At 37.0% G+C, this 16,134-nt stretch overlaps 1 protein-coding gene across 7 annotated transcripts in view; it reads left to right on the forward strand.

Moving 5' to 3' along the window:
• Positions 1-300: 300 nt before the first annotated feature.
• The window catches only part of LOC149551630 (FAD-binding protein), a 139,511-nt gene continuing 123,677 nt past the window's right edge, over positions 301-16,134 (forward strand). For 4 of the 7 annotated variants that reach the window (XM_089787130.1, XM_089787131.1, XM_089787134.1 and 1 more), the window contains exons 1-3: positions 301-683; positions 1,188-1,265; positions 4,478-4,545. In XM_089787130.1, the coding sequence (XP_089643256.1) occupies positions 670-683; positions 1,188-1,265; positions 4,478-4,545 (160 nt within the window). In that variant the 5' untranslated portion in view covers positions 301-669. Of the gene's footprint in view, positions 706-1,187; positions 1,266-4,477; positions 4,546-16,134 lie in introns of all 7 variants that reach the window. The other 3 variants (XM_089787133.1, XM_089787135.1, XM_089787136.1) reach the window with 3 other exon arrangements.

Consider the following 16,134-nt stretch of genomic DNA (forward strand, 5'->3'; position numbering starts at 1 on the left):
ATTAATTTTACTTATAAAATATTTTTATATTTCAAAACATTTCATTTTTTGTTTTAATATAAAAATTAAATTCTTAGTTTCATTTATTAAAATATAATATATTTTAATTTTTTATTATAATCATGATTTTATTTTGACTATAAAATATGAGTAATCCTATCAAATCAGAAGTGCATTTCTACACAAAAATAATGCATTCATAATGTTAATTTAGATTCTCACTAATCTACACCTCTACAACCATTATGTTGATTTAGATTCTCACTAATCTACACCTCTACAACCATTATGCATTAGCAGGAACTATGAACTATGACACATTACGTCTCTTGTTTTAAACTCAAAAATCTTTTGTACACTATTAATTATCCCAAGACAGCGACCGAAGCTCTCGCAGAGCTCTTGCTAGGGCGAAGTAATCGCCCCCCATAAGTCATTTGTCTGGCACCCTTTCGAAGAGTATTGAACTATTAGAGAGAGGGTATTGATTATTTTCATATACGCTTGAAGGATCGGACTGAAATTTATGCACTCACAGTCACTGAAAGATCCATTTTCGTTTGTCCATGCTTTGCCTTAGGACTTTTTATTATCTGCAAGGGAACGTTTCCAGCATTGTATCTTTTGGTATTCGCGCTTGTTGATTTTGAGACTGCATTTTCACGGATTATGTCTTGTGCAAAGTGAGTGACGTTGCTGAAAATGGCAAGCAACTTTCATAATCTTTTCTTTTTCCCAAATATTTGTCATTTACAACAATGAAGAGAGCTAGTTTGTTCAAATTGGCACGTGCTTGATTTGCTGTTATGTGTAGTCTTGCTTACAATTTGAAGTATCGAAGGGTTAGTCCGCAATTTTTGATTTCTTTCCAAAAATTCTTTTCCTTCTCGCGTAAGAAGTAAAACTAAAACTTGAGTAGGAGATCCCAATCTCGGCTTCAAGTATGTGAATTGCCTTAATCTTCAGAAGTTGTGATTACTTATAACTCATCAGGGATAACTCCTGCATCACTCTGAAAATTAATGTTAGGACGCCAATTCTGGAGCCATTAGATGCAAATAAACTCAAAACTTGAAAACGACCCAACGCTCTCTGCAACTTCTTATGTTTTAACATATTTACCTTTTTGTTGTTTGGATCTGTTCATAATTCTCTCAACGGTTAATTATGAAGATTGCGATTTGCAGGAGAACGGGATATGGAGAGACTGATTTGTCGAAGATGTACATGGCTTCACATGAAATGTTCAGGACATTTTTGGCAAAGTTCGCTCAACCTCTAATGAAAAGTGTTTTTATGTTTTTTCAATTTATTGCTTTTTCATGTGGGTTTGATCAACTGCTTCAGCTCGCCTTTCTGAATTTACCCTTTATTGAAAGACACTCCTTGTTCTTATTTACCATCACTGAAGTGAGTTTTCTAGACTTTAAGAATGATTCTTTGTGATTCTAAGTTCTATCATTGGCTAGCCGTAAGCCTCTAAGTGCTTGTAGTTGCACATCTTTCATTGTGTATTGGTACGCTTGCTCTGCTCTGTTTATAAATTGTAGGAAAAGAGCATTAATTTGTGTTTATTGTTTTTTGGTTGCTTAATTGGCATACTTATTTCCTTGATATGTCGAATTTCCTTGAACTTTGAACTATTTGACAACCATCTCTTATCCTGTATAAATTTACTTTTGAAATGTATTATTTGATCACAGTTCTCGATCACACAAAATTTAGATGTAAATGGAAAGCATAAAAATGAGCTGTAGCATCAAATTGAAATTCAATTAGCAGTCAGTGAAGCAGTTTGGAAATTCTCATACAGTTATTTAAGCAGAGAAAAGATCGAAGAGGAAGCAAATGGATTAAATTGGTTCGGATGTGATTATGATTTTTTGTGACAAGGCACGAGTAAAAGAAAATCTAAATCTAAATTGTGCCTGCCTGTCTTATTATGACTCATGGTGGAAAGGAAAAAATGAACCTTAATCGTTCCTGCCTGTCTTATTATGAATCATCTTTGCTTTGGTCATATTGGAAAAGGAAACCTACAGTGGAGGGTCTAGTTTATTCAGTCCTTACGCCAACTTGCTTTCAGGCTTCACTTGCCAAAAGAAAATCAGAACAGAACTTCCAGGCACCTATTTTGACATACTGTTTTAAATTTGTGAGGATTATGCTTATCAAACTTCCTATTGCTCCTTAGCCTACAATTGTTGTTTGTTGGGAACGCTTCCTACCCTTGAGCCTACATACAATTTGGAGTATCTAATTTTTTTAGGTATCTGAGAAGCGATATGGAGCATTCTCCTCCCATCCCCAGTCACAAAAGGAGCACCCTAGCTGCCCCTGGGATGACGTCGTGTTTGTGATATACTCCATTTTTGCTCGATCAATAACTCCTGTAAGTACCCCGGTTGGCCATTAGAGGAAGGGAAAAATCATAGCATGTCCTAGGGACTTCAAAAATCCATAATAAATTAAGATTTCTGGAGGCCCCTGCAACATTCTGAATAGCTTCTAGAAGATCCCTAGTTGTCTCGGTTGCCAGGAGTTCTGGATTGATGAAAAAATGATTAAAGAAGTCATATAAATGCTGCATTCATTACATCTATTAGGTAGTCAAAATATTTCCTGCTTTTGCTATCTTTTTTAACGTGAGACAATTTTTCTTTTTCAAATAGAAATGTTGCTATTTTTTGGTTGCTCTGTCATCGTAAAAAGGAGTTATGGATATCCAGTAATGAAATGTATGATGCTAAAAATTCCAAAATGTAAGTAGGATAACTATATAGAGAAAAGCTTAGGCGAAAAAAAGTGCATGCATATGTTCTTGTTAGCTAAATTAAAGTTGAACTCGATTAGTAGAAAGACACAAGGCACTAGAAATTTGGTTCCTGATATTTATGCTATTATATATTGAATTTCCATGTTCATTTCATGACACATGAATATAGTATTATATGCTTGTTATAAAAAGTTTCATGCTTTGTAGTTTTAAAAAAAGAAGGCGTTTATTTCATTTATTACGTGCCAATGAATGCAAATAATCCACTCACAAAATAGACTTGGGAATGGAATTCTCAGCATTGATTTTCAGCATTGGTAATAGACATTAGAGCAATGGAGTTTAAAACTGCAGGGACCTGATATCCAGCATAACAGAAGAACTGCTTTATCAGCAGATATAACAGTCAGTTAAAAATTATCTAATTCGTTTGCAAGTGATGATTCGAATAACTTGGTTCTCTCAGAACTGAAATTTTAATTAGCGATTGGAAGCAGTGGCAACTGCATATTTATCTAGTAATAGCAAACTGGATATTTAGTGTTTACATATTTTTCAAAAGATATCCCCATCCTTAAAAGGTCAGCTTCCTTCCTTATTACTTTATATTATTATAATAATTATATTGTTATTATGGCTCTCAGTTTTATGGCGTGGCTCAAGAAGGTCATTTATTGAACCTGCATGGTTAATCTAGATACTACGTGAACATTATTGCACGGATTTTGTAGGAAAGCTCTCAAGAACACTTTACAATGTTTCAAACAACAAGCCACTTTGATGACGGTAATTACCTTAAAAGGTCTGTCACTTCGGCAACATCCTGATTTTCAAATTTTCTTGGAGTTCTCGTGCCGTAAAATGATACATAGCATATCATAAAGTTGAGCAGATTATTTTGATGGCACACTTATGCAGGCTCTAGTTTCATCTTATTGTATTCATTTTCTTGTGGAAAAATAGTGAAGTTTCCATAAATACATCACACAATGCTTTTTCATGTAGGGATATCAATGCACTTTAGTGCTACTTTTTTGTATTTTCTCTGCTCCCCGCATTCGTAGATGATGCTTGAAAGCAAAGAATCCCATTTCAGGAAGGATAGGCTGCAACCAGTGTTGTTGCGTTTTTGACAGAACTGAACGAGTATCCTTGAGAAATCCTAAGCTTTTTGAATAAAATGTGATGTTTGCTTGTCATCTTATGCCTATTACATGATCTTCAAAACACTTTTTTGTGTTCAGTGCTACATTGTTCTTTTATTATTGAACTTTATAATCATTTTTTTGCCAAGAAATGATATTGATCATGAGCACATCTTCATACATTCAACCTGGGAATCCTTTCAAAAGGTGTCATAGAATCATGTATTCGATAACATGTTGGAGCTCCAAAATGTAATCTTTGTCTATTTGATTTACGAACAATGAAGATCTTGTCAAGAATTGGATTATTTTAAGTAGTATTCTATTTAAATTTTATTCTTTTGTCTGAATCTATATTCTGCTATCCAGTTTTATTTCATAATGAAACATTTGCATGATTGGATCAGTTGTACTAGTATTTTCTTTCAGTCAAATTGATCCTTGCATACAAAAATTAATGTTACTAAATATAAATTAGTCATATAAGCAATTGCCCTTTCAAACCAAATGGTTTATTTGATGCTGTTGATCTTTGAATATGATGTTTTTATGGCAGAACTATACAATTTGAGGAGCTAGCAAAAGTAGGTGGTGAATTCCTTTCAAGGTTTCATCAGGAACTTGGTTAGTTCAACAAGCAAATTATTTTTTATGGTTTTCATCATTTCTATTATGAACTGCTTTTTTGACACATACAAACACACCTTTTGATGACAATATGCTGCGAAGTTGCTTAAATTGACTTAATTGTTCGCTTAACAGACACAATTCAAACACATGGTTTTCCACTAAATCTTTGACTCTGTGGGCATTGAAATTATGAAGTGTTGCTAAACGAAGCTTAGCTAAATTATGCTGCTTTCGAACCTTTTCCATAAACTTGATTTAATTTTTTTCATTTTTCATTTCTTTCTTTAGTGTGTTTTTTTTTCTGAACTTATGTGATCTAATCTACTTGTCCATGCAAGTGCACAAGCACTAGGTACAATTGATTCCACATTGTCCATGTCACTGAGGACTGCCTCTTTTCGTGCCTTAATCACCACTAGGTCTGGAATTCGCAACTTAGAAACTCATGAAAGCTCAAAGTCTTTCCATGGCTCCTTGAGAGATTTTGAGAACAAGAATGAAAACATGTACAACTCAAAGTCTTCGACATGTATTCCACCTTGCATTCTCAAACATAGAAAACAAAGCAACACAATTTTTTTAGGCAATTCCCTTGCTTGAAATTGCAAATAGATAATGAAAATTATTTTAAGTGTTTCATGAGATACAACACCTATTTACATCTTCCTTTGTCACATTTTTATACTGCTATAGGATGCTAGCACTTTGAAGATTCCAGACACAGTCAAAATATTCTATCCCAATATAGGGTCCACCTTCCGAATTGTTTTGCATCATAGTAACTATCGTTGATAGAGCATCTTCCCATATCTATATTGAAAGCGTTCTATGCTCTCTATCACTCCTTTCACTTATTGATCCCCTTGTTCGGCCTTGTCATGACGTTCTTCCTTGCGCCAAGCTCCAACATTGAAATCTACTTGCAAAATGAGGCCCATGAGGGACTTCGAGATTTTTGATGGGCATTGCAAGTGGATAATTCATATGCATTTGGAATCAACAATGGCAAGTTCAATTTTCAAATGCTTATAAATAGACAGTGGAAGGCAACTTCTCGTAATTGGGATTTAGAAACCCGATTACATGTGCTCTGAGGAAAATACTTTTACTTGCAATTGGGTTTTGGAATCCCGACTATAAGTACGGAAAACTTCCTTTTTTGCTTGAGAAACTTGCAATCAAGTTTTAAAATCTTGATTGCAAGTAGGGGAAAACTCATCTTTTCTTTGGCAAAATGGACTTGTAATTGGGTTTTACAATCCTAATTAGAAGTGGGGAGGAACTCATGCTTTGGAAGATCAAACTTTAGAAAGATCTTTTGGCTCTTGCAACTTAATGAGAAGATATACATTGTATTGGGATTTGTAACTTCTTGTAAAATCAATCATGCACAAGACTTGGAACAATCAATTTTTAAATATATAAACATTCAAAAATGACCATGAAGATCTTAGAAGACAACTATAAAAAGAAAACCATGAGATTAAAATGAAGAAAATGGCATCATAAACCGTAAATGCAAGTGTATGGTGAATAAAACATTCCTAAAACAAATGCAATATATACAAAATGACTTGCAAATATCAAACAATGACATATTTGGTATATGTAATGCGAAATTTGTAGGGAGATGCCAAAAACATGACTAGTAAGGACACTGGGAAGAAAAACGCTCAACAATCATGCAAGGAATTCCCCCCAAAACGAGCCGATATAGGCGTTTTGTTGTATTTCAAATCAAATGCAAATAGAAGACCTCAACATTGAAGACGTCTCTTAGTATTTGCTTGAAAATGGTGATAAAGGGAACAAGGATGCCGGAAAATTTCCTTTGATGGACTTCTTCCAACCAAAATCCTAGACTTGAATCACGTACGCAAGAAATAAAATCCCAAAGGGAAGAGAGGATACGAGTCGGCTTTTGTTTCAATTTTTACAAGTTCCTCTACTTGTAATTGAGCTTTTGAACCCAACTACAAGTGTCAACACATTAAAAATTTTCATTCGTCTCCAAAAATGATGATATAAGTTTAATCGGGTTTCATAGTTCATATTGCAAGTAAATATTTGCATCTTACGTTAAAAAAGGCAACTATGAAGAGAGTCGGGTTTAGTTTTAGTTTTCACAAGTTAAAACACTACTTGTGGTTTATTCAACATTTTACAAGTTGAATGTAAAATGAAACTACCACTTTAGCAATTGGGGCAGGCTTGTAATCTCTATTGCAAGTGTTGTAAATGTCTTTTATGTCATTCAAGACTAACGTTGGACTTTTTGGCCTTAATTGCAAGTCATTTCAAAGTAATGCTTTAATTGCAATAAGGTTTTAGAATCTCGAGTGGAAGTATTAAAAACAAGTGACTTTTAAATATAACTTGGAATAGGCAAGTAAAATTTATTTGATAAAAAATTAAGTCCAATCGATTAAGTCGAACTTAAAAATAAAAATTAACGTTATATGATCATGCTTTTAGAAACTTTAAAGAATATTACTTGTAGTTGGGATTTAAAACCTTGATTGCTAGTAACATATTCTTCATTCTTTCTTTAAATACAACATATATTTAAACTTGAAATGGCTCAAAAACTTAAAACCTGAACAAAATGAAAGATCTAAGATACAAACAAACAAAACAAAGTCAATCGATTCAAAGAAGGAAAATCAATTGAAAACTCAAGATTTTTTGAGCACTTGTAGGGAAAAGAAGCCCAAAGCTGCAAAGAAATCTAAGAAAAACTCTATGAAAATCTCCAAAAACAATGCCAAAACGATGAAAAACTAAGGACAAGGCATGATGTAATCAATTGCCTTCAAAATTTGATCTCAAAATGTCTATCTTAGAGAGAACCATGATTTTGGATCCAATTATACATGGGAGTCTCAATTGCGAGAGTTAAAATTTGAGGACAACAACTAGCTTTGACTAGGGAACTACCTTCAATTGTAGGAACAAGTGTAGGTAGTAGAATCAACAACTAGTGCAACTTAGAATGGGCTCTCATCACTTGAGGTGTGAAACGAATAGATGGACACTACCAAAGGAAGAATGGCAGGAAAGAATATGTTTATTTTGCAACATGGGAGTGGTGGAGACATATTGACATTTTATCATGGAGTGCCCAGCATACTTTGACATCTGCTCCAGCTACAGGGATATCCTTACAACCGACAATTTGGATTCTATTTTGGAGGAAACACAGCTAGATAGGACAGCAAATTTAATGATCAACATTCATCGTAGAAGAATGGACCTAAATAAGCAGTTTCAAAAGGCTTAGGGTCCTCTCACCCTTTTCGGGTGGCGTGTTTTTCTAGGTGGTCCCATCGGCTGCTTTGGCCTCGTGGATGTTAAAAAAATTTGTCATTCATTCAATCCAAAATCTCCAAGTGCCTTTATATTTGGTGGGCTGCAGAGTCGAGCATCGAAGAGACAAGATGACAAAAAGCATGACACGACCGATGCAAAACAATCTAGTTAAAACAAAAACACAAATTGTGCAAGTGCACTCATTGAAAACAAAAATCTAACCTAAACAAAACCAGCCAAAAATTGAAACCTCTCAAACGAAGCCATTGATGGGCTCGACAAAATAGCTGCCTTTCTTTAGCATCTTGCAGCAACTTTAATGTTCACAGGCAACTTTGTATAGATGCATGAGCAATGATACCAAAGTTTGATGTAAAACTCCTTGGAAAAGATGAATAAATTCATCTTCGTCTTCAAATGAATCAAATGTACTGCTGCCCCAAGATGAGTCCATGGATCCAATCTGTTCTTGCTGAATTAAACATGCTTCTTTGGTTTTTTCTTCAAAAGTATCCACATGCTCAGGTACAAGTGGAATTGATAACTTTCTGTTGGCCTCCAACCAAGCAAGATGTCTTACGGGCCATCTCCTTGATCTTATAGAGATTAAATTCTTCTTGCATGCTGCAACTTGAACAACTGGTTCATCACCATGGCAACCTCAGGCTGATTGTAAAGTTTTTGCTCATGTGGTTCAGATGAAGATATGACTGTACTGCATACGTTAGTATGCTACCCACAAACTCCAGACTTGGGAAAAATTGAATTGTTTATGAAAAGACCTTTGTCAAGCTTGTGTATAGTTCTTTTATGCATAGTGTGTTCAAGTTCATGACCTTGAGACACAAATGCACCCTTTTCAACTTGACTAGGACTTCCATGCATGTCTATCTTTTCATGTCTAAAAAACATGATTATCTTCATTCACTTAATATCAAAAGGATGATTTTCAGCCTTCTTTTCATCGACGACTTTCTGAGAATGCTTGCTTCCTTTTCATGGAAGATAATCACAAGATCACTAGCCTCAGTTTCAGGATGCTGCTGCTGCATACATTTATGGTGCCTCATTAGCTTCAAAATGGGTAATTTGAGCCAACAAAGCATAAGCATCTTTAGGAGGCTTGAACCTTGCTTCAAACTTGGCTATGAGAGTAGCCCAATTTGTGATAGTCTGTGGTGCAAGATGGTAAAACCAGTCAGCAACCACACCTTGGAGAGTTTCCACAAATAGCCTTGTAGACACATCCTCATGTTCAACAACATGAACATCGCATGCAATGTAAAAAACAACAATATGTTCGTCAGGATGTTGCTGTTCATCATCAAAAAACTTTGGAAAATTCTTTCGTGAGCCATCAGGAAGAGCATGTAGAGAAAGAACTAGCTTTAGTGGACCAAAAGCGCTTTCTCAAGGACCTTTGATAGTCATTTACATGTCATTGGTGAAAGCTTTAAATACAAGAAACAAATATGCAATGAATATGACATGGGTATACTTCAAATGAAAGTGTGAGGCTTTCAAACGCGTATTATGTCCCCATCAAAGTTGCCAAAAACTGTTGGGTGGATATTTTGCAACCAGTAGTTTTTAAGGACCAATTGCAAAATAGTGGTTCCAGCTATACTGTGTGAGAAGTAGTCTCTCCTACTTTTAAGGTAAGGCTCCCCCTTCTTATTGCTATTGGAATCAACAAAACACTTAACTACTATAATAAGCTAAATTAGGGTGAGATATTCAACCTATTCTCTATTTTTAGAATAGATGTTATGATTACAACAAAATCTTTAATCAATGATGTAATTCACTTATTACAAGTATTTATTGGAGCAATAATTCCGATAAACAAAAGATTAGAAGAATAATCTTCAATGTACCAACATTTTATGTAACCTAGTAACTTATGAAAGCTCAAAAGACTTTCCATGGCTCTATGAGATTTTGAGCACAAGAATGAAACACATGTACAACTCAAAGTCTCCAACAAATATTCCACCTTGCATGGACAAACGAAGAAAATGAAACAACACAAATTCTGCAGGCAATTCCTTAGCTGGAGTGTCCTATGTTAATCTCAGACTTGATAAGAAGCTCAAAGTCTGCAAGACCAGTTTTGAAACAAGGACGCAATATACAGCTCAAAGTCTGCAAGATTGAGTTCAAATACCTCTTGAACGAAGCACAAAGCTCACAATCAATATCCAGAAAATGTCGTCATATAACACTTTGAATTTGTTGGTGTTTTGAAACAACACGGTTCCAAATTACCCCGATGAGAATAAGATACATCTAGGGGTAGCTACTTCCCATCCTCAACATACCATTTCAGACACTGGGCTAACTGTAAGGCTGGACCCTTCTTCTACTTTAGGCTTTGCAAAACCTGGGTGGGTGTACCTCAGACTCATTTATATGGTACCAATGCTAAAACATACACTTGAATCTTGACAAAGCAGATAAAACCCTTAATCTTCTAATACTTATGCACAGATCTCAGACATGGAATAGCAAATAACATGACCTAAGAAATTGATAAGCTAAGTGAGGGCACCCTTTTCAGTTCTTCAACATTAAAGGGAAATACATTTGATTAATGATGTTGATTTTAGCAAGACCCCAAATATGCAGCAGTAAGAATCAGTGATCTTGTAACTGATTAGTGCCTTATCTATTGGGCAATTTCATGAATCAAACACATACATCTGTGATATCAATGATGTATTCCATTCCGCATCGTACTTCCTTGCCCCTTTGCAGCAAATGCCGTAATACTTGCCCTATGAACCAGTGGTTTGATTCAGACTGCAAATCTTTCCATCGTTTTATGCGTTTTGCTTTTGTGGCTCACTCCACTGATTTTGCCCACATTTGCTCATCTTAACTCCACTTTCTTCAGAGTAAGAAGCGTAACTTTGCTGCTTTTAAGTGCAAATCTCTTTGCTCCACGCTGATCCGCAATCCCCAACTCTTTTGGCGCACTTTTTTCCCCTATAACTCCCCTCCACCCTCCACTCTCAACTTTCGTTCTCTTACCTTTCACACCATGGCTCTTTATGACATTCCTGGGCAACCTTCCATCCACCCCTCTTCACCTCCTTTCACCTGCCTTTTCACCCCCTCCCACATTTATGAGGCGATCAGATCCATGAAGTGTAGTACAGTTGTTGACGAGGAGGGTTTCTAGGCAGAGCTTTTCAAGTTTGGTTCCTCAGTTCTCGGCCCCTATCTCTCTATTCTTTTCAATAGAGTGATTCACACTAGTTTCTTGACCTCTTGGTCTAGGCATTTGATTTATCCATTCACAAGACCGGTCCTATCTCAGATCCGGGGAACTACAAAACTATCATGATTGGACACACCTTTGCCAAATTGTATGTGACAGCCCTTAATGCTATGCTTTCTACAGAGCTAGACAGGAAAGGTTGTAGGGCTAGAGGGCAGGTTGGTTTTTAGGCTGATTATTAGACTATGGATTGCATTTTCACTCTACGGTCTATTATTGAGGAGGCCAGACATAGATTGGAGAAGGTTTATTGTTGCTTTGTTGATTTCTACAAAGCTTTTGATTTTGTTGCTAGGGTGGCTCTGTTTGAGAGACTTAGAGAGGTCGGTATCTCTGAGATGTTACGTATCGCTATTATGAGACTGTATGAGACTGTGATTGGCAGATTTAGGACTCCTGAGGGTTTCTCATATCTGATCCATAGCACCATTGGGGTTAAGTAGTGTTGTCCTCTCTCTCCTACCTTGTTTGGGTTATATATTGATGAGCTTGAGGACTTCCTCTTGAAGTCTTCGGTCCCTGGGGATGTATGTTATCTTCATCAGGTTCTGATCTCCATCCTTCTTTTTGCGAATGATGTGGTTCTTCTTGCTTCCTCTCCAAATAGGTTACAGAGACTTCTTGATGGTTTGGCTTCATTTTGTGATCATCGACAGCTTATGGTTAACTTGGGTAAGACTCGGGTCATGGTCTTTAATTTCTTAAAGACCTCTCATCTCCACTTCATTTTTCAGGGTCAGGAGATTGAGATCACTTCATCCTACACTTATCTGGGGTTTATGTTTTTCGGTCCACGTTTTAGTATGAGACTAGCTATTCTGCCCAGAGTTAATAAGGGTATGGGTTCTCTTGCTTTGCTTGAGAAGCGGTGTTTCAGACATCACTTCCAGGATACCTTGTCTAAGCTATCTCTCTTAGACTCTCTTGTGCGGCTGACTGTTCTTTATAGATCTATGGTTTGGGGCCCTTCTCTTCTCAGCTCAGATTGGGCTTCGATTGAGCTTGTTCAGACTTTGTTTTTGAGGCGAATCATCAGATGTCACAGGTTCACTTCTCATAGTGTCATTTTAGCTGAGTTTGGTGCTCATCCCTTCAGTCTCAAGGCCATCTTTGACTTGGTTTGGTTCCTTCATCGCCTCAGTGGGTTTGCGGATAATGTTAGGGATCGTGATCGTTACTCCTATTTAGCTTATTGTTCGTCTGTTTCTACTGAGAAGGTTGAGTTTGGTTCTCGTGCTTGCTGTTGGTATGCACAAGCCTCTTTCTTGCCAGGTTTGATTGGGATTGATATTGATCATCTCCCCCCTTTTCAATTCTCATTAGATGCCCCTACTCATCTTCTCCCCTCTTGGCAGGAGTTGAATGAGCATGTTTGACTTGACATCTGGTGGTCTCATGCCTTGTGGATCTCCTTAGGTTTTTTTAGAGTTGGATCTCATCGTCTTCGGCCCCAAACTGACCATCATATTGATAGTGGGGAATGGATCTGTATGCTCTGTACTCTAGGGGAGGTGGAGATTGAGGCTCATTTCCTTTTTCAATGCCCTATATACTACGAGATCATAGGGAGATTCTTCTGTCTGTTCTGGGAATGCTTCTCTCTCTATGACTTTTTTAGCTATTATGATTAGAAATGTCTTGCACTTTATCTTCGTAAGGCTATTACGCTCTGTGATAGCACGATCTAGTCACTGCTTTTGCATTGCCACTCGTCTACTCAGCTCATTACTGCCTTTTTTACACCATTATCTCCTTTGCGTGGTGTGAAAAGGCCTTCTAGCTCTATTAGATCTACCAGGCTATTCAGATGTGTCAGATCTCGCTCGGGTTACAGTGCCTCTACATATCGGCATTTGTATCATTCAATGACTGATTTCTTCTAACCTAAGAATGACTCCTAGTCTCTCTTAGCGTTTTCTCTGTCTCTCTCTCTCTTTCTTTGTTGTTGTTGCTTTGGTTTTAGTCATTTTTTTGGGACACCTTTGAGTGTTTCTGCTGGTATTTGGCTCACTATTGTAATCTTTTAGTCCCATAGACCTTTTTTTGGTCTTTTGTTGGACATTAATATCATTATCTTATCTTATCACCTTGTGAATCAGACATCGGTGTTCATAAAAACCTCATTCTTATGAAGTATCCTTATCAAAATAACCAACAATCTTGTCAAACACATCAAGCATTTACTTGGCCCTTTGTTCCAACAACAAAATACATTAGACATACAACCTTAAGGGGATGCAAATGGGTCTCAGTTCTTTGTCCTTAAACCAATAAGATTGCAAATTACAGAGATAGGAGACGAGAATCAGAATGAAACTAAAGAGATTCTGCTCATTTGTATTCACTTCTTTGAAAGTATACATTTAGATGCATGAAATTAAAACATAGAAATGGCTAACATATCAGAACTAGCTATGTTATCTTCATTATTGTTGTTCATACAAGAGAAAATATGCTAAATAATGTGGTGCCACAATGATGAGAACACATCAAGACTGGAACCCTGGTTTCATAAATATGAGAAAACTCAAGATTGAAACACACATGGTATCATAGCAGTAAGTAATTTTTCTCCAAAACTGGAACCAACCCTTACAATGGATGAGAAAGAAAAAGATATAGACAAGGAATGAATTCCCGGATTTGATCGAAAGATGACATGTGTCCACTTGAAATTCCATCCTCTGTTGTTGTAGAACATCTCTCATCTTTCTACCCATTTGGTCTAATTTAGTTTTCATCATTATTCTATAACCAACATGGAAATATCTCATATGAATGATGAAAACCCTTTTGTTGCTCAAATATCTGAAATGCATCATGAAATGCTGATAAAATCTAGATTTAACTGACTTGAAGGTAACTGAACTCGACCTTAACTGCATTACCTTGCAGTTAAGGTAATGCTCATTGTCTTTTGTGCACATTTAGCTCATTACCTTGCTAGAAATCACATTTGAATTTCGATACCTGAATGCGGTTGCAAGTTGAGAATCTGGGAGAAAACCTCGAATAACCTAAACAAATGGCTTCCTATGCGAAAACGAACTCCAGAAATGGAAAGTTCGTCTTCTCCCGGTTTCAGCGATATATAATATGCCTATACTTGCTTATCAGAAACTCGGAGAAAGTCATTTTGAAAAATATACCTCTGTTATAAATCTCTAGTCTGCAAATCTCATTTTTCAAAAATTAAAAAATTTCTAAGGTTCAAAGTTTAGCTTTATATCTCCTTTTGAATTTAAAATCAGTACGTGAGCATTTTTTTGAAAAACAATTAAAAAATTCAATTTTTCAAATCATCTCGATTTTTGCCCTACTCATGCATTTCAGGGCAACCTTGTTTGACTGGGCTGCCATGTGGCAGCTTTCTATTGGTCCGCCAAGCACCACCATGTGGCAGCTTCTCATTGGCTCTTAGATGGCTTTGTCACTGCCACCTCATTGCTGTGTTTGCACCTGACATGTCACTGCTATGTGGCACTTCACCATTGGCCAGGAGTTGCTCTTGCCACATCACCGCAGATCGGGGCCCGCTACCATGTGGCGGCCAGGCACTTGTCGGCTTCGCTTAACTTCCTTGCATCTTCTCGGAGTGGTAATGTGCCAGCCGTCGGATCTCGCCATCCGACGCATCCATCTTGAGCTAGTTGGTTGCTATGTGTCTGTCTGCGATTTGTCCACGGATCTGCCACTTGTCAGATTGTAACTTGCTCGCAATTCCACATCGCCTGGTGATGTCAGCACCTTATCTCGATTTGTGTGCCAATTAAAAATTTCTTTGGTTTTCTCTCTTGGCCGGTTGGGGTCCACCCTGCGGGCTTGTGCTTCCAAACGCCTTGCTTGTTTGAGACATGCTAAGATATGAGTATTGGAGTATATAAAAAGGAAAATATTCCTCCGTCCGCCCAATGTGGGACAAATAAATAACTATGTTTTCCCTTTCTCCTCGACACAACTCGTGGCTGCATCCTTTCATCCTCTGGTCGATGCCATTTCTCCTTTCAATGCATCTTTTGTTCATGTTTCGCAGACATTCCCTACGAAAAGGGTATCATTGTCCTGACTCGACGAGACTCTACGAACTTTTCCCTTTATCTGTGGATTTTTTAATTCTGAACAGGCATGTCCGGCATGTTCAATGGATGCATATTGAATAAATGCAAATCCCTTGTTCTGATGAGTTTGAGGATTCATCAAAAGTTGGACTTCCAAAATCTCACCCACTGTATTAAAGACTTTCCTAATATCTTCCTTAGCAGTATCTTTGTCTAGGTCATCAACAAATATTCAAATTCCTTTAGCTTCTGCCTTTCTTTGACAACCTCATGACACTCTGCTTTCTCTTCATCAGGCTCTTCATGTTCCTCTGCTCCTGCTTTGCTCCCACGGCTTTTTTCTTTTAACCGCTACTCCTCATTCCAATCTTCTCTGCTTCCTATTGTGCTGGAGTCATTTATCTGGTCTTCAACCTTCTCAATTGTGAGTGTATCATAATGAACCAATGATAAGTTTTTCTGTTGATTATGATTTTGTTTAAATGCTACTCAAACTTGGCAAGTGGACAATGGAATGTGGTTGTACTATAGGAAAAATTGTTTGAGGTTTCTGCACAAACTGGTGCACAATTTCAAAACTCCTTTTGATATTGAAGCATTATGCAATGAGGGTTGACTGAAGGAGGCCATGCATTTATTGTATCAAATGCCTATTGAATCAGGCGTTTATGCCTGCACATTGGAGTTATGTGCCTCCACGAAATCACTTTCAAATGGCAAGGAAATCCATGCACAAATAATATTAAATGGTCTTCCGATAAACGCCTTTGTAGCAACCAAGCTCATCAGGATGTACTGTAAATGTGGTAATGTGGCAGATGCGCGTCTTGTTTTGTGAGAAGACATGACAGAGGAGCGTTTTCTTGGGGAATACCATGATCAGGGGATATGCCAACGATGGGTTTTGAAAATCATACCCTTTTCTTTTGTCCT

The sequence above is a fragment of the Cupressus sempervirens genome, chromosome 6 (genome assembly GCF_028749045.1).
Source record: "Cupressus sempervirens isolate cs-2001-9-10 chromosome 6, ASM2874904v1, whole genome shotgun sequence".
Lineage (NCBI taxonomy): Eukaryota > Viridiplantae > Streptophyta > Pinopsida > Cupressales > Cupressaceae > Cupressus > Cupressus sempervirens.